Source organism: Dendropsophus ebraccatus, chromosome 5, assembly GCF_027789765.1.
Source record: "Dendropsophus ebraccatus isolate aDenEbr1 chromosome 5, aDenEbr1.pat, whole genome shotgun sequence".
In the NCBI taxonomy this organism is placed as follows: Eukaryota; Metazoa; Chordata; class Amphibia; order Anura; family Hylidae; genus Dendropsophus; species Dendropsophus ebraccatus.
The window spans coordinates 17,437,343-17,453,441 of record NC_091458.1 but is presented as its reverse complement, the minus strand read 5'-3'; the positions used below and the strand labels follow the sequence as shown (position 1 = coordinate 17,453,441).

General features: G+C 45.4%; 1 protein-coding gene across 4 annotated transcripts in view; it reads left to right on the top strand.

The window, feature by feature from the left end:
- ARHGAP42 (Rho GTPase activating protein 42) overlaps positions 1 to 14,862 on the top strand; it is a 213,143-nt gene extending 198,281 nt beyond the window's left edge. For all 4 annotated transcript variants that reach the window (XM_069969607.1, XM_069969608.1, XM_069969609.1 and 1 more), the window contains 4 exons: positions 847 to 994; positions 1,441 to 1,503; positions 10,821 to 10,900; positions 12,515 to 14,862. In XM_069969607.1, the coding sequence (XP_069825708.1) occupies positions 847 to 994; positions 1,441 to 1,503; positions 10,821 to 10,900; positions 12,515 to 12,603 (380 nt within the window). In that variant the 3' untranslated portion in view covers positions 12,604 to 14,862. The remainder of the gene's footprint in view (positions 1 to 846; positions 995 to 1,440; positions 1,504 to 10,820; positions 10,901 to 12,514) is intronic.
- The last annotated feature ends 1,237 nt before the right edge of the window (positions 14,863 to 16,099 follow it).

Here is a 16,099-nt window from a genome sequence, read left to right as displayed (position 1 = left end):
GAGACTACAACTCCCAGCATACCCTGAGAGCTGTATAAATGGAGGATGTTCTGAGATTTGTCACAGATACAGATGAATTCAGGAAAGAAGCGGGTCAGCATGTCTTGCCTCACTGGTTGTATATTGGTGGGCTCCAGGTACCCCAGTCCGACACTGGACAGAACCAGTCCCCAAACTAAGACGTCCCCGGCCTCCTTCCTTCCTCCATCACGTCTGTTTGATGAGAACAGCGGGCATCAAGCAGAGCGGCACCCAAGTGCCAGGGTATATACCATGCATGTACAGTAACGTGGGGGGGGGGGGCGCCTCTGCGTGCAAAGTGCCTAGGGCAGCATGAACTCTAAATACAGGCCTGCATGTGACCAGTGTCCACCACTGAGCCTGTATTTGCCAATGGAGAACACTGGGGGGCGGGACATGGTCACATGCTCCTCCATGTCTGCCATCTTATGGACAGCCGCAGCCCAGCCTGGAGGAGGGGAGTCTGATTTTAGCTCTATGAGGTACACAGGGAGCTACTGTCAGTAAGTGCAGGGAGTACACTTATTTAAAGGAATTGTCTATTCACAGAAACCTCTTTCATATAGCAGTTGCCCTGGCAATAAGCTCATATGAGGCTTTTTTGGACTACTATACGTGTAGTATACCACAACTGACACTCACATGTCACTCAGATGTGTCCATCCTTACCTTTCCTTGAATTGTGACCTCTGACTAACCACCATCTTAAGTTTTAGATTTAAAGGGGTTGACTACTTTATAGTAAAATAGTTCAGTGTACAGTATTAGTAAGTCCCATCTGTATTCCTTTAAATCCTATAATAATTTCTGTCTGCTTTGATACAGGTATGAAAAGTAGAACCCCCTCTACTCAAAGCTTAACCTCGGTGGACCTTAAAGACATCACAAAGGCCTATCCTGACTTACCACCAAAGGGAATAAGGCGGAGACTGGACACTGGTTCTAGTAATGGATACCAGAGACCTGGATCAGTGTAGGTCCTCTCTACATTATCTCTAAATACTGCTAAATAGTGTGGGACAACTCATATGTGGTGCTGAGCGAATTTGCCCAAACTTTGGGTTCAGCAACTTCGTCTAAACCTGAACGCTCTGCATTTGACTCCCAATGCCTGGAGAAGTTTAATGCCGTTCGCTACATCCACCTTCTCCAGCCGCCGGTTGTCAAATGCCCAACATTCGGGCTCGGAGAACATTGCCAAACCTGAACTTTTCTGAGCACTACTTATGATGTTTTCCCCTACTGTTCTTCTGATTCCCTTACAGAGCGTCCACCTCATGTGTCCAGTGCTGGTGGTTGCACATGCTCAGTCCAAGCGCCACTTGAAAACTGTTCTGCCAGATTGAACAGAGAGAAAGTGACATGTAAATGGTGCAGCCCTCATCTACGTATATAACATACTCTTCCTCTTTATTGCAGGGTGGCAGCTAAGGCTCAGCTTTTCGAGAACGCTGGATCATTGAAACAATCCACTCCCGGACGGTGAGTCTCACAACCTACATGATCAAAGAAGAATTCATTTGGGGGAGATTTATCAAACATGGTGTAAAGTGAAACTGGCTCAGTTGCCCCCGGCAACCAATCAGATTCCACCTCTCATTCCTCACAGACTCTTTGGAAAATGAAAGGTGGAATCTGATTGGTTGCTAGGGGCAACTGAGCCAGTTTCACTTCACACCATGTTTGATAAATCTCCCCATTTATTTATAATTATAAAAAAAGTTTAATTATAACGTAACAGTCTGTAAAACGGGTTTGGGCTTCTATAACCGCCATACTACCTGTCCATTCATTTGTTTGGTATGGGGTGGTTGCGTCTTAAAGGTCTGTCATGGGAATACCCCTTTAACCACACACAAGGCTCTGCCCTTTTGTAGTCCCAGTGTGGAATGTGGCACAGAATGGGTTAATAAAAGGGTTTCTTAGTATTTGCAAACAGGAAATGACCCTGGTAAGGAAAATGAAGCCATAACTGTGTCTGACCGCAGCAAGTCAGGGAGTCGTGGGAACATCGTCCGAGGGGGTCAGATATTCCAGAAAATATTCATAGTTAGCGATATCCTCCGGGGGCCTAATCCTCCACCGCGAGACCGCATAGTGGGGGATCATAGACTTTCCTGCCGGGGGATGAGGGAGTAATGGTTCTGTGCCAGGGGTCCGCCGCATTACAGATGGCACAACCCTGAGACTTGTTCTACTGGGAAACAAAGTGACTCCAATGAACAAACCTGATCCCTATTTTCCATCATTTTGCTGCAGAGTTTGATTATGGGCTATGGTTCGCTGTTATCAGCCATCTCAATTGCATACAGTATCAGGGACAATGCACTCGGCTGGTTCATACATGTACCCCGAGCCTGGACCACAAACAAATAGGAAATGACCTCATATATTGCGTTTGGACTTCTATGGGGTCCTGCGCTGTGTGTGTCCTGTGACACTCATACTGTGACTGTACAACCAATATGGCTGCATGCAGAGGCCTCATACTGGCCATACATTATAGATACCGGTCAGCCAATACAGCCATGTCTCCCAACCCCTCCATACATGTGGATTAGGGATGGTCCGAACCGAGTTCGTACGGGGTTCGTACGAACCCGAACCATCCGCAATGATTACCGCTGTCTGCCCGCTCCGTGCAGCAGGCGGATCCAGCGGGAGGAACGCCTGGAAAACTGGGTTACAGCCATAACCATAGGCTGTATCCCAGTTTTCCAGGCGGTCCTCCCGCTGTATCCACCCGCTGCACGGAGCGGGCAGACAGCGGTAATCCGATGCCGAGCGTTCGGGTCCAGCCGAATCCGAACCTCGGCGGGTTCGGACCATCCCTAATCTAGCAGAGCTTAGTTTGTGAAGTATGTTTATGGTTTGCTAGCATCTCTACACATTGTATACAGATTACACTTGGTCTAAGAGCATTTTGCAAGACAAGTTAAAGGAGAAGTCCGGTGAAAATGTTTATTAAAGTATTGTATTGCCCCCCAAAAGTTATAGAAATTCCCAATATACACTTATTACAGGAAATGCTTATAAAGTGTTTTTTTCCCTGCACTTACTACTGCATCAAGGCTTCACTTCCTGGATAACATGGTGATGTCACTTCCTGGATAACATGGTGATGTCACTTCCTGGATAACATGGTGGTGTCACTTCCTGGATAACATGGTGATGTCACTTCCTGGATAACATGGTGATGTCGACTCCCAGAGCTGTGCGGGCTGCTGGAGAGGATGATGGCAGGGGGTCACTGAGGGACACAGGGCACTGGAGGGACACTAAGCATCCCCCTGCCATCATCCTCTCCAGCAGCCACAGCCCCCACAGCTCTGGGAGTCAGGTTGTGACATCACTATTTTATCCAGTAAGTGACATCACCATGTTGTCCAGGAAGTGACATCACCATGTTATCCAGGAAGTGACATCACCATGTTATCCAGGAAGTGAAGCCTTGATGCAGTAGTAAGTGTAGGGAAAAAAGCACTTTATAAGCATTTCTCGTAATAAGTGTATATTGGGGATTTGTATAACTTTTGGGGGGCAATACTATACTTTAATAAAAATTCTCGCCGGACTTCTCCTTTAATAATTTTAAAAAATTGTCATTCGGTAACCAAGCAAGATTTACTGGGATCTGAGATCCCCTCCCCCCACTCTTCCCCCGTGCCCCATCCTGATACTGTACTGGATAGAAAACACTCTCCTTATAACCCACTGCTACCTGATCAGGGACCCTGTACAACTGTAGAAATCCTCCTGTGGAAGCGAGCAGCTCGGCCTTATCTCCTTTCTCTGCTGCCAGAGGACTGAGTGTGAGTGAGAATGTGGTGCCTTCCTCCTCCAGTATTCAGGCAGCCTAGCTCCTGTGTGCACAGACATAACCCGAGCTGTCAGTGCTCCAACTCCCCACTGCCTGGTCCAGACATCTCCCGCTGCTGCCACACATGTGTCTCTGCCATCTTGCTTACACGTGATGCTGGATGATGTATGACCGATGCTGCCCTCTGACCCCTGAATTAACCCCTTCACCGAAAGCTGCTCCAGGCAGCTGGCACTAGTACCAGCAGGTACCAACAGCAGCAGGTTTACAGCCACCTGTGGAGTTGTGTGTGGAGGGATTAACCCCTGATTAACCCCTTCTTTACTGATACAGAACACCTTACCCACCTTATTTTTGGGTTGTGGAGCGAATCGTCTGCGTTTCCATTATTATTTATGATAAAATGTGTGTAGTGATTTGGATTACAGGCGTGTTCCCAGAACAAATGATGCTCGTAATCCAGAGGGTTTCACTGTACTTGTTGGTATAAAGGAGATGACCATCCCAGCCTCCCTTACAGCTTCAATGTGCAGCATTAACCACAAATGTTAAATATTCTATAAAACCTAGAATTTTCTGGAACACCTGAAATCCAAGTATAATTGTAACAGTGATGTGTATAATATAGGTGCTAGTGATATGGAACTCTACCTGCAGTTCTCAGCACTACCACTGGAGGCAGCAGAGGAGCTGTTTTTGCACGTTTTTGCTGCCAGTCAATGTAAACTTTCTTTAATAAATTATTTTTCTTAAAAAAAAAAAAAAAAAAAAGTTTTTATGTGCCAGATTACCCCAAGTATCTATACTGGATGATCGCCCGCTTTTTATTTTGTAGGATCTTCACCCTTATTGGCTTTTCAGCTCATCTTCATTTGGGCAGAGCTCTGATCTGTGACTACAGTTAAACCTACAGGGGGTCTGAGGTAGTCTAAGACACACCCCCTGTCTTATCATTTGTCCAGGCCCTTCTCCTATATCTCTGCCTCTTCTGATTGGCTGCTCTTTATCAACACAGGCCGATCACCAGCACAGCAGTTAATGGAGAGCTGTACTGAGAGGAATGAGACTTAAAGGGTTCCCCCGACAATTGAAAAAAAAGACATTTAAATCAACTGGTGTCAGAAAGTTATACAGATTTGTAATTTACTTCTTTTTAAAAATCTGCAGTACTTATCAGCTGCTGTATGTCCTGCCGGAAGGGGTTTATTCTTTCCAGTCTGACACAGTGCCCTCTGCTGACACCTCTGTCCATGTCAGGAACTGTCCAGAGCAGGAGAGGTTTTCTATGGGGATTTGCTGCTGCTCTGGACAGTTCCTGACATGGACAGAGGTGGCAGCAGAGAGCACTGTGTCAGACTGGAAAGAATACACCACTTCCTGCAGGGCATGTAGCAGCTAAAAAGTACTGGAAGACTTGAGAAGTAAATTACAAATTTATTTAACTTTCTGACAACACCTGATCTGAAAGAAAAACCTTTTTGCTAGAGTACCCCTTAAGGAGGAGGAGTCTGGATTGTTTCTTTAACCCCTTAACGACATCGGGCGTACCTATACGCCCCCGCAGGGTGGGCTTTAACGCAAACGGGCGTATAGGTACGCCCGATGTTTCCCCGATCGCTGTGTGTTCACACACAGCGGTAGGGGAAGATGGCCTGCTATAATGTATAGCAGGCCATCTCTGCTCGTCGGCACGGGGGGGTGATTAACCCCTCCCGTGCCGACGATCGCTGCTATATGCTGATCAATACAGATCAGCATATAGCAGCTGAAAACAGCTTTCCGGGTCATCGGTGACCCGGTGGCCCTGAAAGCAATGGCGATTGGTGCTGTCCGAGATAGCACCAATCGCCATAAGTGTCCCCAACAAAGATGGCCGCGGTGCCACCCCCACGATCGCCGTGATAGGCCGGCCAGTACCGGCCGGCCCATTACGGCGATCATACTGTAAAAATTAGTATTGCCGAGTTCTGCACCCCCCAGCTAGGTAGCTGAGAGGTGCAGAACAGGTGTGTGTGGTGCAGGTGTACCATACTCACCTGATCTGGCCGTCCGGAGCGAAGATCTGCGGTCCGCGCCGTCCTCGCGTCTTCTTCGCGTCGCTTCCGGGTTCGTTCGTCCAGCGTCGGAAATCTTCGGAAACACTCGGGTCTTCGTTTTCGGCGGGCCTCGGTAATCTCCGGCAATCTTCTCTCTACTGCCCCCTAGCGGCTGATCAGTGAATATCATTCACTGATCAGTTGCTTTGGGTTAAAAAGATTTTTTTCTTTTTTTTCCCCCAATTTTTTTTTTTTACTTTTTTTGCGCCCTAACGCCACTGAGTACTGATCAGCATCGCACGTAAGTGCGCCACTGATCAGGAACTCCTCCTTTTTGGCGTAGGAGCGTTTTTTCCCCCCTATATCCTACCGCCACTGTCTGCTGATAAGTGCGGCATTTATCAGCAGCTCCTTTCTTGGCGTAGGGATATTATTTTCTTACTGTCAAAAAAACTTAAAAAACACTACATTACACTACACTACATGAAATAAAGTTTTACAATAAACATTTACATACCCCATATACTAGTCCCCATATAAAGATGGCCCCCAGGGTGTTTTCGGCATCGGACGCATACGCTATTATTGCCTCCAACACCGAAACAGCCAGTGAGGATGAATGGGGGGGATCCTCCATTCATCCTCATCATCGTCATCAAGTGACGTGTCTGGGGGTAGCGTAGCGTACGCTGCCCCCCAGACACGTCTTTTCCGTCAGTACCGTCCCAATAAGAGATCACGGTATGGCGTGAAATTCTACAAACTCTGTGAGAGTACCTCAGGGTACACTTACAGATTTAGGGTACGTGCACACTGCGAAATGGCGAAGGATAACCCTTTGTGCATTCCGCAGCTGGCACCCACCGGCGGACTGATGCAGGCGCGCGTCTCCGCCCGTGTCATAGACTCTATTCTATGCACGGGCGGATTCCGTTGTCCGTCCAAAGAATGAACACGTTCATTCTTTGGACAGAGGGTGGAATCCGCCCGTGCATAGAATGGAGTGTGACACGAGCGAGACGCACGCCTGCATCAGTCCGCCGGTGGGTGCCAGCTGCGGAATGCACAAAGGGTTATCCTTCGCGATTCCGCAGTGTGCACGTACCCTTAGAGTGTATGTAGGAAGGGACACCCGAATCCAGCCCCCAGATGCCCCCTCCCCCCCCATCCTCGGAGTTAGTGGGGTGATCGTCCAGGAACTGATCTCCCCATTGCTGGATAAAGGTCACCACCTGTACGGGAATAACTTTTATACCAGCACCCCCTCTTCCGGTCCCTCGCTGCCCGAGCTACTGTAGCTTGCGGCACGATCCGAACATATCAGAAGTAGTAATAAAGCCCTAATATTTAGCAGCCATGGAGCGGACCCAGCGCTTCTGGATATGAAGGACCCCGTATCGCACCAGGACAACATTTTCCAGGTGACGTCCCCCACGCTGGAGAAAGGGAGACCCCAGAAGAAGTGCAGAGTGTGGGGTAACAGGGGGATCAGGAAGGACACCATTTTCCAGTGTGACGCCTGTCCTGATCCCCCCGGCCTCTGCATACTGGATCGCTCCAAGGCGCACCACACGTCATCGGAGCTCTACATTATCTAAATTCTGTCCCTTATTCCTATTTCAGGGGTCACGTTGATCCAGGGATTATTCTGATCGCCATTATGGAGTCGGGAAGGAATTTTTTCCCCTGTGATGAGGCTACTGTCGTCTGCCTCACGAGGGGTTTTTGCCTTCCTCTGGATCAACACAGGTTGAATTTGATGGACACCTGTCATTTCCAACCTTATAAACTAATAATTGGCCTAATACCCCCAAATAAATTAGAATTGTCCCTTTTCCCCAGCTAAGTAGGTATGGCTGCCATTCCCATTAGAGGATGCCATGATGCAATTATAAACCCTCTGTGCGGCCAGGACAGTAGAAACCCCCCACAAGTGACCCCATTCTGGAAACTACACCCCATAAGGAATCTAACAAGGGGGGCAGCAGGGATATGGCCCCCTGGTGACGGCCACATTTGGGACGTGAAAATGAAAAAAATGGTATTTTTTATTTTCTCGGCACATGTTCTACGTAAGTGCCCATCACCAGTGGGGTCCATATGCTCACTGCACCCCTTGTTGGATTCCTTATGGGGTGTAGTTTCCATAATGGGGTCACTTGTGGGGGGTTTCTACTGTTCTGGCAGCACAGGAGCTTTGTAAATGCGACATGGCCTCCATCCTCCATTCCAGCCTCTAAATGGCGCTCTGTCCCTTTGGTGGCTTGCCCTGTGCCCATATGGCACATTATGTCCACATGTGGGGTATTTTCGTGCTCAGGGGAAATTACCCTACACGTTTTGTGTTCATTTTCTTTTTTAACCCCTTTTGGAAAAGGAAAAAAATCAAGGCTAGACCAACATTTAGTGTAAAAATGTTTAATTTTTACACTAAATCATTGATCTTGTCTTGATTTTTTCATTTTCACAAGGGGTTAAAAGATTAAAAAAAAAACACTAAATGTGTAGCGCAATTTCCCCTGAGTATGGAAATACCCCACATGTGGACATAAAGCGCCATGCGGGTGCAGGGTAAGCCTCCAAAGGGAAGGTGCGCCATTTGGTTTTTGAAGGCTGGATTTGGATGGAATGGATTTCGAGGGGCCATGTTGCATTCAAAAGGCCCCTGTGTTGCCAAGACAGTTGAACCCCCCCACAATTGACTCCATTATGGAAACTACACAACTCAAGGAATGTAACAAGGGGTGTAGTGAGCATATGGACCCCACTGGTGACGGGCACAAATGTGGAACAATATGGCGTGAAAATTAAATATTACATTTTTTACACTATAATGTTGGTTTAGCCTTAAATTTTTCATTTTCACAAGGGGTTAAAAGAGAAAAAAACACACAAAATGTGTAGAGCAATTCCCCCTGAGTCCGTAAATACCCCACATGTGGACATAAAGCGCCGTGTGGGTGCAGGGCAAGCCTCCGAAGGGAAGGAGCGCCATTTGGATTTTGGAGGTTGGATTTGGCCAGAATGGATGATGAACGCCATGTCGCATTTACAGAGCCCTCGTGCTGCCAAAACACTGGAAACCCCCCACAAGTGACCCCATTCTGGAAACTGCACCCCTCAAGGAATCTAACAAGGGGTGCAGTGAGGATATGGACCCCTTGATGACGGGCACATTTGTGCCATGAAAGTGAAAAAATGAAAAATTTCCCTTTCACGTCACATTGTCCCACATTTGTGCCCGTCACCAGTGGGGTCCATATGCTCACTGCACCCCTTGTTAGATTCCTTGAGGGGTGTAGTTTCCAAAATGGGGTCACTTGTGGGGGGTTTCCAGTGTCTTGGCAGCACGAGGGCTCTGTAAATGCGACATGGCCCTTGAAATCCTTTCCAGTGAAATCCAGCTTGCAAAGGACAATTGGCGCTCCTTCCCTTTGGAGGCCCGTCCTGCGCCCCCTTGGCACTTTATGTCCACATGTGGGGTATTTATGTACTCGGGAGAAACTGCGCTACACATTTGGTGTTTTTTTTTTCTTTTATCCCCTTGTAAAAATGAAAAATGAAGGCTAGAACAACATTTTAGTGTAAAAAATAGAATTTTTCCTTTTTTACACCACATTGTTCTGAAAATCTGTGAAGCACCTGTGGGGTCCAAATGCTCACCGCACCCCTTGTTACATTCCTTGAGGGGTGTAGTTTTCTAAATGGTGTCCCTTTAGGGGTGTTTTTAATGTTTTGGCACCCCAGAGCCTCTGCCAACCTGAAGTGGTACAGTCAGAAATGACCAAATATAACTGAGGCGTTGAAATTCACTGGGCGCTCCTTTGTATCTGAGGCTTGTGGTTGCGTCAAATAGCACAATAGGGCCACATATGGGGTATTTCTATAAACTGCAGAAACTGGGCAATCAATATTGGGGTGCATTTCTCTGGTAATAGGTTTATCATTATGAAAGATATTGGATTACAATAAAATCTCTGCACAGAAAATAAAAATTTTCAAATTTCTTACACACTTGGCTTTTATTTCTGTGACTCCCCTAAAGGGTTAAAACACTTTCTGGATGTGCTTTTGCAGAGTTTGGGGGGTGCAGTTTCTGAAATGGGGTGCTTTGTGGGGCTTTTTAACATACAGGCCCCTCAAATACACTTTCAACCTGAACAGGTCCCTGAAAATATCTGATTTTGAAATTTTACAGAAAATTTGGAAAATTGCTGCTAATGATTTAAGCTTTCTATTGTCTAAAAAAAATGAAATATAGTTTAATAAATGCCGCCAACATAAAGTAGACATGTTGCTAATGCTATTTAATATATAATTTATGTGGCATAACCATTTTCTGTATAAGCAGGAAGGTTTCAAAGTTGGAAAAATTCATTTTTTCACAATTTTTCACGTTATTTTGGTGTTTTTCATAAAGATTCGTTATGAGTATCGACTCCATTTTACCAGAAATGTAAAGTACAATATGTCACGAGAAAACAATCTCAGAATCAGCCGGATAGGTAAAAGCATCCCGAAGTTATTAATGACTAAAGTGACACTGGTCATATTCATAAAATTTGTCTCTGTCCTTAAGGCCATTTTAGGCTCTGTCCTTAAGGGGTTAAAGGGGTTATCCAAGACCAGAAAAACATAGACATTTTTTTTTTTGCCAAAACCAGCGCCACCTCTTTCCTCAGGTTGTGTGTGGTATTATAACTCTTTTCATTTCATTGGGACTGAGCTGCAGTACCACACACAAACTAAGGAAAAGAGTGGCGCTGTTTTTAGATTAAAAACAGCTTTGGTCAGACTTCTTTAATACAGAGAATTAACACTGTAACACTATGTTTTATATAGTCTACATCATGAGCATCTACAATAAGAGCATAGCGCCCCCTATTGATGATTTATTACTGCTCCTCATCCTGTAATAACCAGTTTTATTTGTTTCTTTGTAGCCAAGCGAAAGCTATGTACTCGTGTAAAGCGGAGCACAGTCATGAGCTGTCCTTCCCCCAGGGGGCGATATTTACTAATGGTGAGTCTGGGCTCTATCCTGTTTTTATGGATCTTATCATCGGACAGAAGCCACGGGTGCCGGCTGCAAGAAAACAAAAGACTTTTTATTAACCCTTTTTGTTCTCTCTGGATTTGCTTGACTCCACACAGTTAAGGCCCCATTACACGGAACGATTATTGGCCGATAATCGTCCCGTGTAATAGAAGGCAACGATCAGCCATCATGAACGATGTGGGCTTCAACATGTTGAAAGACAAACGTCAATGATAGCAGCATTATGCTGCCGCCGCCCATGTGTGTTGGGAGCGCAGCAGCAGACCGCCGCTATCCTCCATGGGCTGCTCGGATGATCTAGCAATCACCCGGGCAGCTCCCCCTGCATTTAGGTCCCTATTCCACCGGACAATTATTGTTCAGATTATCGTTAAATCGTTCGAATCTAAACGATAATCGTTCGGTTGAAATGCAGTTAATGATTAACGACTGAACGAGAAATCGTTAATCGCTTTATAAGATCTGAACCTATTTTTATCGTTGCTCGTTCGCAAAATGTTTGCATTGAATAAGACGTCGTTCGGTCGTTCGCAGTAAATACGAACACAATAGCGAAGAAAAGCGAAGAAAAAACGACCGCAAATACGATCATAAGTAACGATTATCGTTCCATGGAAATGAGTGAACGTTTTCAGGTCTTTCGCAATAGCGGTCGTTTGAGATCGTTAATCGTTAACGATTATGCGAACGATAATCGTCCGGTGGAATAGGGCCCTTACCTGCTCACTGCCGCTGCATGTAATAGCGCCGGCAGCAAGTGAGGAACAAGGATCAAACAAGCGCAGATCATTTGCTCCTCACAATCGCCCTGTGTAAGGGCCCTATTACACGGGACGATTATCGCGCAAAAATCGTTAAATTGTTCGAATTTAAGCGATAATCGTTCTGTGTAATTGCAGGCAACGATCAAAAAATCGTTCGGATGCCGTTGATTGTTGATTTAGATCTGAACCTAAAATTATCCTTAATCGTTCGCTAATCGTTCGCTGTAATTTCACGCTCGTTCGCTCAAGTTCCGTATTTTTCACTAATCGTTCAGTGTAATTGCACATTGTACATTGTTTTTCTGGGATCAGAAGGAATAAACGATCATAGTAACGATCGCAATAACGATCATAGTAACTATCGTAACTAACGATTATCGGTCTGTGTAATATGGTGAACGATTTCAGGTTAACGATAAATAATCTCGTTTGCGACGTTAATCGTTAGTCGTTAATCGTTAAAAATCGCTCAGTGTAATAGGACCCTAAGGGTAGGTTCCCACTGAGTAAAATAGGTGTAATTTATTATTTGTGTATTTATTTATTTATTTATTTTAAGGGTATGTTCACACTAAACAGGCGGAATTTTCTGGTGTGCCCCTTTAACTTGTAGCTCCTGGGCCTCTCTGCAAAATCTGTGATCTGTGATAGGGTACCCCTTCTACCATATACTGTTTATAATACTAGGGTTGTGTTATGTGCCAGGGGGTGTTGGGGTCACCAGTGCCCAGATGCCCCTTGTACACCCCTATACTTACCCCCATATCCATCACTGACCTTTCACCCAATGACACTGACTCCCGTCTTTGTCCAGTGTACAGGTCTGTGGAACCGGGCTGGCTGAAGGCGACCTACGAAGGCAAGACCGGGTTGGTTCCAGAGAATTACGTTGTCTACCTCTGATGACGGTGGGACGGGCGGCGCTATCTTCATGGTATCCATGGTGACAAATGAGAAGACAAGGGCCCTATCTAATATGGATACGGCCATCTACCAGCATTGAAGGTCTCTGTTGGCTCTTTTAGACTTGAAGACTCTCTGAGTGACTGTCCACTGCTTGACTTGAGGCTTGCTATGAAGAATTTATGACGGAATAAGTATAATATATATAAATTTATGTATTGATGCTATGTACATGAGCAGACATGATCAAAGCATTGAGCTATCTGGTACTCAGTAGATGGAGGACACTCACTGACCACCGGTACCTGACTCACCCATGTGCTGTATATAGTTGAGTGGACTTGCTTAGGTTCGGCAACGTTCTCCGAACCCAAACACTCGGCATTTGACCCTCAATGGCTGGAGAAATTGGATGCAGGCCTAGAGAGTCCTGGAAAACATGGATACAGCCATAGTCCACTAAATACAGAGGGCTCTGTATGCTGAATCGGTAACAGGATCCCTCACCCAGTGTCGGACTGGGGTATCTGGGGCCCACCAATGAAGAACCAGTAGAAAACAACATGTCAGCCAGTGTTTGTGCAGGTTCTAAAGCTGAGGGCCCACCGGAGGATTCCCTGGTTCTCCGGTGGGCCAGTCCGGCACTGTCCCCACCCACCATCGGGTCCCTCAGGCATCAGTGCCCACCTCCGCACCCCCTCAGTATACAACACTGGTGTGAGGTCAGAAGATTGAGCTAAGTGCGTCTCCTCCTGACCTTCATGGTGACTATATTTTTATCTTATCCTCACGTTGTTGTAGCTATTATTATATGATTCCATGCACCTGCAGACCACTATTGTTGCCCTCCATGAAGGCTCAAGATTTTATACATGCTTTGGTACCATTTTACTCACATACGGTAGTCACCCGGCGGTATAAGAGACTGTGAAGGGGAGAAATCTGATTCCGGGAGAAGGAAGTGACATCATCAGGACGGAGAGTGATGTCACTGCTCATATTAATTGTATTGGCTGAATTGTATGACAGAGCTGTTATTTGATGATCATGTATTCAGATATGCTAGTGACTCGGTACTACATGACTACAGGAATACATGAGGTCTCAGCTCTGTGTCTATATAAATGGCCAAAATTGGGGCATTTAAAGGGGTTTTCCAGGATAAGAAAAACATGGCTGCTTTCTTTAAAAAAAAAAAAAAAAAAAAATGCCACACCTATCCGCAGGTTGTTTGTGGTATTGCAACTCATTCACGTCCAATAGAATCCCCATAGAAAACCTCTCCTGCTGTCCAGACTGGAAAGAATACACCACTTTCTGCAGAACATACAGCAGCTGATAAGTAATGGAAGCCAAGCTTTTTTATTAGAAGTTAATTACAAATCTCTGGCACTTTTCGGCACCAGTTGATTTAAAAAAAAAAAAAAAAAAAAAGTTTGGTGAACGACCCCCTTAAGCACTGCACAAGGCCTACTTGGCTCTGTGGACATACAGTAGGGTGGACCTATCGACATGTAACGTCAGATCTAAAATTATTTATGCAAACGTTTCTACTGCAATAAGATTTATTTTAATCCAGAGCCATAATAACTAAAATGGCTGCCTACTGTGCGTGGTAAGCATGCGCCTTTAAATCTATCACGGAGGTCAACATAAGTGGAAACCTTTATGTACTGTGCACCATGTCGCCACCTGCAGGTTAGGGGGTGTAACATGAAACAGAAAATACCCAGAATATTAACTGTGTACACGACTGTTCACCGGCCACACGCTTTGCTGTACATTTGGACATTACAGGGGTTGCCTGGGATTATTAAAAAAAAAAAATTAAAAAAAAACAGTGCTACTTTTGTCTGTAGCCATGGGCATTATTGCAGCTCATTCTTATTCCAGTGCCCAGCTACTTTCTTGCAAAAACAGCGTCACCCTTGACCTCAGGTTGTGTGTGGTATTACAATTTACTTCAGTGGAACTGAGCTGCAATACCGCACCCAAGCTGAGGACAAGAGTGGTGCTGTTTCTGGGGGAAAAGGGGCCATGTTTTGATAACCCCTTTAAATGTGATCCTGGACAAACCCTTTAAGTCTTTCACAGCAGAACTAGAATTTCTCAAGATTTCCGTTGACTCACAAGTTTATTTTATTTAGAGAACTCAATTGTTATCTATGTAAATAGTTGCACCTAAACCCACACTGTATATGTACTCCAGTGTATAAAATGTAATGTATAAGTTGTTGAATAAACCATATTTATAAGAAAGAGGCTGCGACAAAAGCTATTCCAAGTTACTGCAGCTTCTATGTAAGTGAATGGAAGCTGAGCTGCAATACTCAGTATGACCACTACACAATGTATGGCACTGTTTGTTTCTGTCTCCATTCTGTGTTCTGGCAAGCAGATGATTGACAGGGGTCTAGCTGCCACACCCCACCAATCAGATATTATACTCAGGATCAAGAATTCTAGAAAATTCCGGATTATGTTGAAGAGTGAAATTCTGCAATTCACAGAAAAGGTCTCTCCTATTCCGTGTAATAAATCAGCCTTGTGTTCTTATCAGCCATAGAGAACATCCTGTGCCTACGGAAAATTCTATGGAAATGTCTGTGAGGACGTCGGCTTCCTTAATAATTTACGTAACACTGTGCAAGGTGAGCGGAGCGGAACGCGTTGTGTAACCGTGGAGGGGGCGGCGGCATTTAACTCCTTACAGGTTTATGGAACCAACAACTTCAGCACCTAAGTATAAAACAGCTTTCCAGAACACTGAAGAATTACAAATGTGTCTACTCTTAAAGGGGGATTCCGGATAACAGAATAATAAAGTTACCTATCTCGCTCTCACAGGGCTCCCTCTGCTACTTCCAAAATGGATTTGTCTCGGCAGCGCCAACCCGCTCAGCCAATCACCAGCTGCAGTGGTGCCCCGCCTTAGTCAGTGATTGGCCATCAGTGAAGAGTCGGCCTTGGAAAGAGCACCCAAGGAGAAGGGGGGGGGGAGAGAGCATTACAGGAGAGGATTAGAATTACAGTGGTATTACAATTCAGTTCTATTCACTTCAATGGAACTGAGCTGTAAAACCATCCCTTTAATGGGGTACTTCGGCAGAAAATAAATATTTTAAATCAACTGGTGTCAGAAAGTTATAAAGATTTGTAAATTACTCCAGTTTACCAGTACTTATCAGCTGCTGTATGTCCTGCAGGAAGTGGTGTATTCTTGCCAGTCTGACAGTGCTCTCTGCTGCCACCTCTGTCCATGTCAGGAACTGTCCAGAGCAAATTCCCATAGAAAACCTCTCCTGCTCTGGACAGTTCCTGACATGGACAGGTTACTGGCATGGACAGAATGAATACACCACTCCCTGCAGGACATACAGCAGCTGATAAGTACTGGAAGACTGGACATTTTTAAATAGAAGTAAATTACAAATCTATATAACTTTCTGACACCAGTTGATATAACATTTTCGCAGGAGTACCCCTTTAACAATGA